This window comes from Capsaspora owczarzaki (genome assembly GCF_000151315.2).
Source record: "Capsaspora owczarzaki ATCC 30864 unplaced genomic scaffold supercont2.14, whole genome shotgun sequence".
Lineage (NCBI taxonomy): Eukaryota > Filasterea > Ministeriida > Capsasporidae > Capsaspora > Capsaspora owczarzaki.
The window spans coordinates 820,740-832,795 of record NW_011887305.1 but is presented as its reverse complement, the minus strand read 5'-3'; the positions used below and the strand labels follow the sequence as shown (position 1 = coordinate 832,795).

The following is a 12,056-nucleotide window of genomic DNA, read 5'->3' as shown; positions in this document are numbered from 1 at the left end:
TTCTCGAGGGCCGACCCGATCGCCTTGACGAACAGCTCAGCATCGCTTGCGTTGAGCGATTTGGAGTTGGACGACGCAACATAGGTCACAAAAGCATTTGTGGACAAAGTAGCGCAGATTGCCTCCAGGCTCCGGGCGTGACCGGACGCGTACATCAACACGCGTTGGAAAACAGCATCTTGAGTGATATCGAAGTCTTGCGGCCAAGATGTGGGTCGCTGAGTCTCCATGTAATACTTCACATAAGCCACCGACTGTCCGAAAGTCAAGCACGGAACTGGAAAGCGCGTAAGCGAATGCGACGAGCCGCGGATGAGCTCCTCCAGGGGCACGAAGGTCAAGCCGGCAAAAAGGGCTGTACAATGCCACGTTTGCGGTGAAATAGACCGGATTGAACAGGTGACCATGGCTTGGACGATGGACTGGAGAAAAGGACTGTCGATTTTGTTTGAGACAGGATGCCTCGGCTCTGGAGCGACACCCTCGTGGATCAGGGCTCTTTGAAACTCGTCCAGAATCAGCACAAACATCACTCGGGGCGGGTTGGCGGTAGTTAGAGCGGGCGAGCTGGAACTCGAGCTGGACGAGGACCCTGCAGCAGCGACCTGAAGTTGAACAAGATTGGGCGGGTACTGCATGGCATGCATCGCGATGATGCCTAAAACTTCCGACAGCGTGACTCTTCCAATTGCAGCGGCCACCTCTTGCACCTTAGGGAGGTTCCAAAAATTATCTTCGTTGATGTAAGAAAGCAGGACGCGGTACGCAATGCTCAGTCCAGCACCCAGTACACGATCCAAACTGCCAAAAGGGGTGGTGCTGTTGTAGGTCACGTAAATCGGGACAACTGTTGTGGCATGGCCGCTTGCTTGAGTCATTTGAACAGCGTGCCTGACATACTCGAGGGAGGCACGGGTTTTGCCGATTCCAGGAATACCAGCCACGATTCCCAGTGGAAACTGCTTGGGATTACCAGGAGGTAAGGTGAAAACTTGCTTGTAGTGGTCCTTCAACATAGAAAGAATGCCTTCATCCTGATACTGATTTTCATTCGGCAGCAGGATCGGCTAAGCAAGCAAACGCACACTGGTCAGTCAACGAAGCCGACACTTTCAATCTCAGCTCAAATTCATCTCAATACTGTGAAATTGCAACCGGCGTGCTTGAGGACTCGAGCACGCATCAAAGCGTCAAAACGAGATTGGATGGGATCAGCACCTGAAATTTTGCCAGAAGGAGGTGAGTCGACTGCATTCGCACATTCACTCTGGGACCGTGTTGACTGACCGACAGGAAGAGCCGGCGCGGAGGCGAGGGAAGCTTCGAGATCAGCAACTTGGTTTGCCGAAAGTTCAGCTCGAGGTCGGGCAGCGGCTTCTGCCGGAGCTACTCCCAACACAGCACGATCAAAGCCAACAGGTAAGCACAAAACAGAACAGAACAGAACACTCAATCACACACACACACACACACACACACACACACACACACACACACACACACACACACACACACACACACACAATTATTGCACGTCAGTTCGTACCTTGGTTCTTGGACCACTGCTCGACCCAGCCGTAGAACGTTTGAGCGAATGACCTGGAATCTGCCGCTGAGTAAAGCGTCTCGACACCTTTGTTGCGTGTCGCCACAACGTCGGAAACGGCGGCAGATGTGACGCGTTTGAATGCTTTGAGCTCGGCCAGAAACGCATCAATTGCAGTTTGTTTCGAAAGTGTCAGCTGAATTGCCGGAGTCGTCAGTTCCTTGAGCAGGTGCTTGCGAAGGGCGGGTGCCTCCCATTTCGCCTCTGTTGTCACGCCGGTTCAAAGTCAGTCGGCGAAACAACTCTACACTCCCAAGCAGTGGAGGAATCGTACCGAAAGGCTCGCGGAGGGGTTCGGGCAGGCGATCAATCAACGCACGGTCATGCTCCGCTGAAGCGACAGTCGCCTAGAACGATGACACAGTGTGAGCCTGAGAACATGCAACTCAAGACCATGATAAGGATGCTTACAGCAGGGGCTCTGGCTTCAGTCCCGGACGGAGGGCCAGAAGCGGAGGTCGAGCGGGACCTGCGGGGCAACAGGAGCAGGCTGGAGCGTTCATAGTTCCTCTCGATACGGGAGCGGACGCCGCCAAAGGTGGGGAACGGGAGGGCGTCAAAGGAGGGACCGAGGACGGCGCCAGAGGGGGAGAGGAAGGCGTCAAAGGCCGATTCGGCTGAAGTGGGTGGCGCAACTACAAGCACAATAGGCAGTGAGTGGATTGGGCAGTATTCTTCAAAGCAAGTAGCACTTGCTGTCACACATTCAAGTCGAGATGTCGAGAAGCATTGCAATCGCCAAGAGAATATTGGTTGCCTAATTTGGTTAAAAGCAACACAGCCGAGACAAGTCTTCAAGCCGAAAGAGACGACGCACACCAGTCACCAGCTGCTAGTACGCAGGTGATGGAGTTGGCTTTGTAGACGCGGGGCGCAGCGCGAGTCCAGGGGCCCTGATGCCCGGTAATGAGGCGAAACTCAGCACAGAAGCGAGAAACAACATTTGGCCGATGGCACCCCACACAACGACAATAAAAAATACACCGCGCGTTGGCTCTCATTGACCAGCAGCACAGAAGCGGGAAAGGCATTGGTGGACTGAAAACAGGAGCTAGAACCTTACCATGCAGACGTTTCGGCGCAAGAGTCGTGGCAGTCCATGAAGCAGCACCGCGGAATGCTACTTTGATGAGCGAAAGACGAGCACTCAGCATCGAGTTCAAGACAAGCGTACGGTATGAAGGTGAAACGGCAACTGAACCTGTTCAACTAAGTATTTTTGGAAATCCTGTCATTGGCGTTTGTTTCTCTTTTTGCAACATGTCTTTCGTGCTGTACTATCCCGATCATTAAATTTCGACCCCCCCTCTTTTTTTCACTTTTTCGCCCTCCCTGGGACCTGTGTTGCTTTCCGTCTCGCCCGCGGAATGTTCATTCATGGTACGGTGTACCAGACACATTTTAGAAGTGAAGCAGCGGGCTGGGAGTTAAGATTCGAAGCGAGAACAGACAAAAATGAAACTCAAAAAAACAGAAAAAGAGCGGATTTTTTGCCCAATTTTCACAAAGCATTACATGGCACACAAACAACGTGTCGCAGCGCCTTCGCTCCACTTCAGTACTTGGTATAACCACCATTGGCATCTATCACAGCTTGAATGCGGCGCGGCATCGATGAAATGAGATCGCGGCAGACCTCTGGCGTGAGCACTTCTTCGTAGACCGCTTGGAAGCGTTCCCACAACGCGGCCTTGCTCTTGATCTCCCTCTCCTGGTAGATCTTGTTCTTGACCATGTTCCACGCATTTTCGATGGGGTTGAGGTCGGGAGAGTTCGCAGGCCAGTCCAGGACGGTGATCTGATTGGTTTCGAACCACTTCGCCACATCTTTTCTTTTGTGACAAGGGGCATTGTCATGCATGAAAATCATCTCGTTTTTGTTGTTCCACACGCGAATGCTTGCTAGCAACTCGCTCTCCAAAACTGAGAGGTAGGTGTCGCCGTTCATGACGTCGCCGACCTCGCAGAAAAGCGAAATTCCGAAACGAGAGATGGCGCCCCAAACATTGATATGGCCACCGCCGAACTTGACCGTGCCCTGCACGCATCGATCGGTCAACGTTTCGCCAACCAGACGCCATACACGACCACCGTTGTTGTTCCTGTAGAGATAGAGAGCAGTCTCGTCGGAGAAGACGACCCTCAGCCAGTCATCGACGGTCCAATGCTGATGAGCGAGTGCAAAGGCCAAGCGTCGCTCTTTGTGTGTCTCTTTCAAGAGGGCTTTTTTGACCTTCGCTCCGTTGACAAGTCCTGCACCATGCAGCACCCTTCTTATCGTGCATGGAGAGACACGAACTTTGGACAATGTGCGCATAGTGGCGGCCACTTCGGGTGCGGTGTCGGACTCATCGAGGAGGATCTGTGCTACAATGTTGTTGCGGTGAAATGACTTGAGCTTGCTGGGGCGACCGGGGCGGGGGCTGTCGCTCGTCGTCGCCCTTCCCGAGAAACGTTGGGTGATGCTGATCACTGTAGAACGTGGGAGGTGAAGCTGGGTGGCGATCTTGTTGTAGGAGAGGCCAGCATTTCGCAACGCGAGCACTTGACCGCGGACGACCTCCCTGGGCATCTTGTCCAGCACGGGCAGCGGTCTTTTTGGTGAAGTTGGACGCGGCCATACCGGGGGCTGTCTGGGAGCCACGCGGGACGTGGACTGACTGCGTGTGCGAGTCATGCGCACAAAAAGACTGAACCCAAACCAAAATTTGGGCGGGAAAAGTGAATTTTTTGAGTTTCCTTATATTTTTTATTTTGCTCGCTGCTGCTCTGATATGACTCACAACCCCCGCTCCCGGTGTTCATCAGACGTTCGGTACACCGTACCATGAATGAACATTCCGCGGGCGAGACGGAAAGCAACACAGGTCCCAGGGAGGGCGAAAAAGTGAAAAAAAGAGGGGGGTCGAAATTTAATGATCGGGATAGTATATGTGGGGAATGCCTGATCTCTCCATTGTCAGCCCGGCTGATCATCTGTTCGAGCTCTCTACCCGCATGCCTTCATTGTGTGCGTTATAACAACATTCAACTGTCCCATATCCGTTCTTTTTGTGTCTTTCTTTGTCATTCTCAATAAAGCTTTAGACGGGTCAAAATGTTTTAAGTGCACATTTCACCTGATACAACAAGAACAAGCACAAGAACAAGAACAAAAACAAGAACAAGATAAGAACAAGAACAAGCACAAGCACAAGAACAAGAAAAAGAACAACCCCATTGTGCTCCCCAGGAAACGTTCAGTACGGATTGATCGGGCTTGTCACAGGTGGCTGTTCGTCAAAGTACCAGGTGAGATCCGGAGGGGAGAGTTTCGCAGCAAGACCGGGGTCAATGTCTTTCAGAAACTGGTGGAGCTTCGCGTGGTTGTCGAAATAAGCCGTTTTGTCTGCGCTGCGCTTGTCGAAAAACCGCTGCGCCAAATCGCGAGCTTCAGCTTGTGTCAGCTTGCTGTTGTAGAATTGGTTGGTAAGAGCAGGCACGTCCGACAAATTCGGGTTGTACAACGAGAGCGCTGCGACAGTTTGTTTCGTTGTTTTTGCAAAGTTCAGCCAGACTGAGAGCACATCCATGCGACAATAAGCTCAAAACAGAAATCTCTGCTGCATACCATCAAAAACAGGCTTAAGACCGCACAAGAAGTCGCCCAGTTCATTGCGCGAGACGTGCCAAGATCTGTCGTCGAGGTTGCCAGACGCGACCGGCTTGGACATTGTCTGTGTCGTGACAAGCCCAGCAATAAGCGTTGGCGTGCTGCGTTGATTGGAGATCAACTGATTGGCGTTTGCTTGCGACAAGGGCGCGACACCTGTTCGAAGTTTGACTTGACCCTTCACAGTCAACTGTTGTCATGCATGTGAGTGGCAGCGCATACATGTAGTTTGGAGTCAACAAGACCGTTTCGACCTCTTACGTCCGAACCATTGACCGACACAAAGCTGGCATTCAAATCGCTGAACTCCTCGTTGACGCGGGTCAAGGAAAACCCATCTGGAATCGAATCGACCGCTCGCTCAAACTGTCGCAAAACGACCATGACTGACTGCAAGTCGTCGCTCAAGACGGCGCCTTCAAACAGTGTGGGAAGAGGTAGTGTCAGATCGGCAGCCTGTGGTGCGCCCTTGGTTTTGGCGCACGCATCGCACAGCTCCACAAGCAGGCGCAGGTTGAGCAAGCGCGGCACAATTTGCTCCCAGTTGTGCGAGGGAAGAGAGACCGCATTGTCATTAACAGTCTCCGGCTGACTCATCTTCCCGATTGTTTGCAGTTCAGTGAGCAGTTTGCTGGCGATGTGGCCATACGCGCACTGGTCATCATCTGCAGACACCGGGGCGGGCAAGCACGAAAGTGCAGTAAGTAGCCGTTGCAAGGACAAAATGCAACGTCAGCAAGCGACTCACCGAGTTTGACAAGGTCGAGAAAGTGCAGGTTTAGCATCAGTTGCTGAGAGAAGGAATACTGAGAGAGTGAGGTCCAAAAGCAGAGTCCAAGATCCACCAACCTGTCAATCCGAGCATCTGCCCAATCGTCAAGAGTCGACTTGAAAGCAATGGCTCGAACAAAAGCAATCAAAGACTTGGGATCAATCGTGATCGGCATGGAACGGTTGTCGGTCGTGAAAATGTTGTTAATTTGGCGAGGAATGCCCAGTGCTCGCTGGAGCAACAGCGTCGTCCAAACATCTCGATGCCAAGCTGCGTTGTTGTTACGGCGGGTCGCCAGCTGAGCCGAGGCAGCGCCAGAGAGACGTGGCATCTCGATCAACCAAGCGAAAAACCTGCTCCCGGTGACTTTGTCGGACATGTCCACCTGGACAGCGTCGCTCAGCGCAAAAGGACGCGTCCCACTCATAAATAAAGTAACCTTCCCGCCTGAATTCGACAATTCTCGCAGTGGCGCGATAGCCCATTTGATGAACCGACGTTCTTGGCGCCATTGCGGCAACGTGCTAAACTCGCGGTCGAATTTCTCGTCGACTGTTTGTCCAAGCAGCATGCTCACTTCATCAAGAGTGACGACGACCGGTACGACCGTGTTCGAAGGCAGGTTTTTGAGCCGGATAAAGTCTTGGCGGATGTAGTGAATGGTGGTTGCTACGGCGAATGAGCCAGAGAGGGTCAGGCGGAACCTGTTCATTCGATCACCCAAAAGCCGCACATCATCGGCGAGCATACGCCAGGCCACGGCGTGTTCAGGATGCAGCGAGCATTCCGACGACTTGAATGCCATTCGACTGTTGAATGTGACGTTCAAACTGCTGAAATTTTCGTCATTGTACACCTGCTTTGCGAGTTTCGAATGAATGATCTCGCAGAAAGCCGTCTTGCCGGCACCAGGCAGTGTCGCAATCACACCGATAGGGTGCCGGTCGCTAGCACTCGCGGAGTTGGTTTTGTTCTGCGCTCGACCAGCCGCACACAGCCACTGTGGATCGATGAGTGTCCCGCGTTGGACTGTTGACAAGTCGCAGGAATCCAGTTTTTATTTTGAATGCCGAGTTCAGTCTGAGTTTCTCTCAGAAATCCATCCAATTCTCCCAATTCTTCCCCCCCCCCCCATTTCTCGCACAATGCACGGCGCTGCGTCTGCGATTCCGTTCTACACTGCAGAGACAGTCCAGCGGGTGCTCCAGATGCCGCAGCTCATCCTTGCGATGGAAGGAGCTCTGCGCGCCTTCTCCGGCGGCCGTGTGACGCAGCCCGTTCGCTCGACGGTGGGAGCGCACGAAGGGTTTCTCGCTCTGATGCCTGCGTTCGTCCATCCATCCGACCATCATCAGCACTCGTCGACGCCAGCTTCATCTGGATCATCTCAGGCCCACGCTTTGTCGTCCTCGTCGTCGTCGTCCGCGTCCTCGGGCGCGCTCGGGGTCAAGCTCGTCACGTTCTACCCGCACAACCCGCGGGGCGTCGCGACCCACAGCGCCGTCATTGCTCTGTTTGAGCCTACAACGGGCATCCCGACCGCGCTCATGGATGGCAGCGTCATCACTGAGCTGCGCACTGCGGCTGTCTCGGCGGTCGCTGCGAGATTGCTCGCCCCGCTGGACTCGTCCGTGCTCTGCATTCTCGGCTCTGGAGCGCAGGCGTGGTCTCACTGGCAGGCAATGCGTCTCGTGCGCCCATTCACGCACGTGCGCATCTGGAGCAGGACGCCAGCGAACGCACACGCACTCGCAGATCGAATCACGAGGCAGCAAGCGTCTCAGACCGCCCACTCCTCGTCGTCTGAGAATCCGAGTCCCGTTCAAGTCACAGTCGCATCGACACCTCGAGATGCCGCGCTTGGTGCCGACGTGATTGTCTGCGCCACCTCGGCCACCGAGCCAATTCTCCTCGGCGAGTACGTCAAGCCCGGCGCGATGGTCACCGCCGTCGGCGCTTGTCGGCCAAACTGGCGTGAAATGGACGATGCCTTGATGCAAAATTCCATTGTGATTGCCGATTCGCTTGCGGGTGCCTTGAAAGAGTCGGGCGATATCATTCTTTCCCAGGCCACCGTGGCCGGCGAATTGGGCGAGCTCCTCACACGCCGCGACGAGATTGCTCGCGCTCAAAACGCTACAAGCACACTGAATACGCTTGCTTCGAGCAATGCATATCTGCCGCTTCAGACATCTCCAGTCAAGCCAATTGTCTTTAAATCTCTTGGCATGGCTGTTGAAGATGTTGTTGCTGCGTCTTTGGTTGTCGGCGCATTGCATCCCTAAGAACTGTCTGTTTGTGCGTCGTGTAGGCATGGTTTCGAATTTGGGTCGGATTGGGAGTGCGCTGCTTCCTTTTTCAATTGGTGGTGTGCATTGCTTTTTTTTTTCTTTTTTTTTTGTTGGGTTGTTTTTTTTTGGGGGGGGGGGTTTGTGGGTGCCTGTCAAAACAAATCCAGCCCTGTGGTGGCGTTGAAACAAACCATTGTTTGGGCGTGAAAATAATGTTCCTGCCATTCCCCACGCCAACTATTGGTATGGCAGTGCTCGAGAATACAATGTAAAATTTCAGTCGTGACATCTACAGTAGTCATTCAACCATCACAACCAGACACACAAATCATCCATCCCATCCTATTTGCAGTGCGAGCACTTTGGATTGTCGCACTTGAAGTTACTCAAATCAACAAACCCGTCCGGGCCGGCTTGGAGTAGGTCGGCCTGACCAATGTACTTTCGCCAGTCCTTTGGCTCAAAGCCAAACTTGGTTAGAACTTGGTCGTACCAACTCCTCAGCTCTGGGTCGCAGAGCACAGAATGAGCTTCGACGGCTCGCTGGAAGGTATGCTCGCTCAACATCTGGAAGGACGTTTTGACAAGGCTGCCGGGCTTGGTACCTTTGGAGGGAGTCGCCTGCTGCGGTTGTTTGTCCGGATGGTGCTTTCGGGCGAGTGCGTGAAAGGCCTTCTTGATTTCGGCTTCAGAGGCAGTTTGGGCGACGCCCAGGGTTTGATAGAAATCAGTCTTTGACTCCAGACCCGCGTGCACGACGCGCTCAAGCTTGGCCAGGAACTTGGCCGTTATCGGATCCTGCCCGCCCGGCTGGATGTTGGCAATCTCGTGATACGCATCGCGAGCAAGCGCAAACTTTTTCTGCGCAATAAACAAGTCAGCCTTGCGGTGGAAGGCCTTCGGAGTTGGCCACAAGGCGATGGCTCGGTCGACATCCATCATGCCGAGATCGTAATTTTCGAGCTGCTCGCAGCAGCCAGCTCGACTGTTGTACAGCGACGCGCGAAACCTGAACGGCGCTCGTGGATCGACGCGAAGGCCGTTCGTGTACGCAGCGAACGCCGCGTCAACCTGCCTGTCACGGAAGCAATGGTCTCCCCTTTTGCGATAAAGCGTCAGCCGGTCCATCGCCACAACCATCACCTCAAACAGGTCGGAGAGTGGGAGTGGAAGATTGGTCTCGGAGTACTCTGCCATCGTTTTGCGCACGCCCGCGAACGCATCGAGCGAGTCGGCCAGCAAGTACTGTGCATACACCCTCGGGATGGCATGGTAGTGAGGGTTGTCAATGTAAAGCTCAACCATGTCAAGCATTTGATTTTGCATCTGGACATTGACGGCAAACTCGGCCGACGACATGGCGGCAATGACAGCGCAGGTCAAGAGGAGCGGGCAGTCCTGGTACTTGTTCAGCGCCACGCCAGCCGTGTTGTTGGCCGCGTCGCCATCGTCGTCGAGGCAGAGCAGAGACAGGAACAGCGGCAACCATCCAGCGAGATCGGAAAACTGGTCGACGGGTCTCTGGTCTAATGGCGTGAGGGAACGGTTGTCCAAGTGGCGGCCGGCAAGGTAGGCGGCCAAAATGGTGCGTTCGTACACCATTTCGACCTGGATAAACCGCACCGTATGGTCAATTTCAAACTCGTTGCGTTGCTCATCGCCACACTGCATGCCAAAGATGGCAGAGAGGTCTCTTGCCGCGCCATGGAAGGCGCACAGTTGATGGCGAGCTTGGTACCGTGCCTGTCGCGTCTTCTTGTTGTCGGTGATTTGTGTGGCAAGCGTAAAGTACAGCTCCGCTCCAATGAGGTTTTTGTTCGCGATGCAGGACATTGCCTGCTCGGTAAACGTGTCGGTGGCGACAGCACATGCGGACTCGGACGGGATGCAGAAAGGAATGGCTGTATGCTTGTGCTGTTTTTGCACAGCGTAGCCTCCGAGGGCCTCCTTGAGCATCTCGGCGTTTCGATCGCGACCAGTTATGGGTCGATGTTGTTGTTGTTGTTGTTGTTGTTGTTCCTGTTCCGGTTGTTGTTCCTCTTGTTGTTGTGTCGTTGCAGGACTGGTCTTCAAGACGTCACTCTGCCACTTGTAGCGGTCAAGATGCCGCGAATTAGCCGGCCAGCAGTGCAGGTCAAATAGCAAGTACACGAGCACTGCTGCGACTGGAATTTCCAACATGGCAAAGTTGATCAAGGGCTGCTTCAGTTGAAGAAGGTCGTTTGCGAGTTGAAGGCTTTCGAGCTGAATGTTGTCGTACTCGAGCAGCGTGAGGACGCGGAACGTGCTGGCAATCAACTCCCCAGGCATAAAGCAAAAAAAGTTGGCCAGATACTGGTGCGAATTGGGCTGGCCCAACGCTGTCATCTTGAGCAGGCCGAGAAGCGCTGCAAGCGGATGGCTCGAGCGCACGACTTGGCTCAGAATGTTTTGCTCCTCAAATGGGACGGTGGTTGCTGCCAGTCGTGCCAGGCCGTCCTCGAGTGCAAACGCGTACGTTGGATCATACGAATGTGACTTTTTGGTGTTGCCGGCATTCTCTCTCCGAGCAGAGTCCCGCAGCAGTTGCAGCATTGTCTCGAGTCGGACGGGTGACTTGAGCTCGGGGTGTGTAAACCTGCGCGGGACGCTCGGATTCGGACCCGACCACCGCGTTGAGATTCGCTCGAGCACTCGGTTGGTTGCGTCCTGGCTGAGATGCGTGTATGGCAGGTCCTTCATTGCGAACTGGAGCTTTGCCACGATGGACGATGCCGACGTTGCCGAGTCTCGCGACGATGAAGACGACGACGATGAAGACGACGACGACGACGACTCTTTGGCCTTCTTGAGCAGTAGGTTTTGCATGTCGGGAGAGGGCGGGTGGGAACAGGGCGGGAGGGGGAACTTTGTGCGTTGTACCAGCTCAAGTGCGAGTGACTCGGCGTTGTGATTCGGTAGTGACGAGATTCAGAAGGCAAGGAGTCGAGGTCGAGGTCGAGGTCGAGGTCGAGGGGGTTGACGATCGATTCGTGGGGCGGGCAAAATCAAACCAAAGGCAAAATGAGATGAAAGCGGATCAGCAGCAAAAACCCGATGCGATTCCAGCAGTGGCTCGGCTTTGGTGATTCGGCTTGGTGACGAATTCAGAAGGGCGAGTTGGTCACAAGGAGTCGAGGTCGAGGTCGAGGCCGAGGCCGAGGTGGGGGGGGGCGTGTTGACGATATCGATTGAAGCAGCAGGGCGAAACGCGACGAACGAACGGCGAGTAACGAGCTGCAATACAAGAAGGCACACAAATCAGCCAACGACACGACGCGCGACAGAGTGAGCGAGGCGAGTCAGTCACAGGCAGTAACAACGCTCGCTTTGGCAGGCGTGCAACGAGTGAATGAGTGAGAATGGGCAATGCGAGACGGGCAACTCAAACACACACACATGCTTCATTCAGCCTCACAATCAACCCACGTCGCAACGCTTCGGCTCATCCAAGAAGAGCATCAAGAAGAAGAAGAAGAAGAAGAAGACGAACATGAAGAAGAACATGAAGCACAAACCACCGCCCTCCTTTGAGTGGATGATGATGATGATGGTAGAGATAGAGAGAGAGAGAGAGAGAGAGAGAGAGAGAGAGAGAGAGAGAGAGAGAGAGAGAGAGAGAGAGAGAGAGAGAGAGAGAGAGAGAGAGAGAGAGAGAGAGAGAGAGAGAGAGAGAGAGAGAGAGAGAGAGAGAGAGAGAGAGAGAGAGAGAGAGAG

The 12,056-nt window shown here is 54.0% G+C and overlaps 5 protein-coding genes across 5 annotated transcripts; 1 reads left to right on the top strand and 4 right to left on the bottom strand.

The window, feature by feature from the left end:
* Positions 1–149: 149 nt before the first annotated feature.
* Positions 150–1,031, bottom strand: CAOG_09120 (hypothetical protein; the record flags this gene model as incomplete). Its single annotated transcript, XM_011272475.1, has 1 exon — positions 150–1,031. A coding segment is annotated over one exon (882 nt), but the record flags the coding sequence as incomplete, so codon positions are not given.
* Positions 1,032–3,161: 2,130 nt separating this feature from the next.
* CAOG_09119 (hypothetical protein) lies at positions 3,162–4,178 on the bottom strand (the record flags this gene model as incomplete). The annotated part of the gene is made up of 3 exons (XM_011272474.1): positions 3,162–3,438; positions 3,496–3,773; positions 3,906–4,178. The coding sequence occupies 3 exons, from the start codon at positions 4,176–4,178 to the stop codon at positions 3,162–3,164; spliced, it is 828 nt and encodes a 275-aa protein (XP_011270776.1).
* Positions 4,179–4,845: 667 nt separating this feature from the next.
* Positions 4,846–6,835, bottom strand: CAOG_09118 (hypothetical protein; the record flags this gene model as incomplete). Its single annotated transcript, XM_011272473.1, has 4 exons — positions 4,846–5,162; positions 5,217–5,322; positions 5,520–5,923; positions 6,007–6,835. 4 exons carry the CDS (start codon positions 6,833–6,835, stop codon positions 4,846–4,848), a joined length of 1,656 nt encoding a protein of 551 aa, XP_011270775.1.
* Positions 6,836–7,175: 340 nt separating this feature from the next.
* Positions 7,176–8,315, top strand: CAOG_07727 (mu-crystallin; the record flags this gene model as incomplete). The annotated part of the gene is made up of 2 exons (XM_004343551.1): positions 7,176–7,295; positions 7,422–8,315. 2 exons carry the CDS (start codon positions 7,176–7,178, stop codon positions 8,313–8,315), a joined length of 1,014 nt encoding a protein of 337 aa, XP_004343601.1.
* A 260-nt stretch (positions 8,316–8,575) lies between these two features.
* On the bottom strand, positions 8,576–11,168 carry CAOG_07726 (hypothetical protein; the record flags this gene model as incomplete). The annotated part of the gene is made up of 1 exon (XM_004343550.2): positions 8,576–11,168. The coding sequence occupies one exon, from the start codon at positions 11,166–11,168 to the stop codon at positions 8,664–8,666; it is 2,505 nt and encodes an 834-aa protein (XP_004343600.1). The 3' UTR covers positions 8,576–8,663.
* Positions 11,169–12,056: the final 888 nt, after the last annotated feature.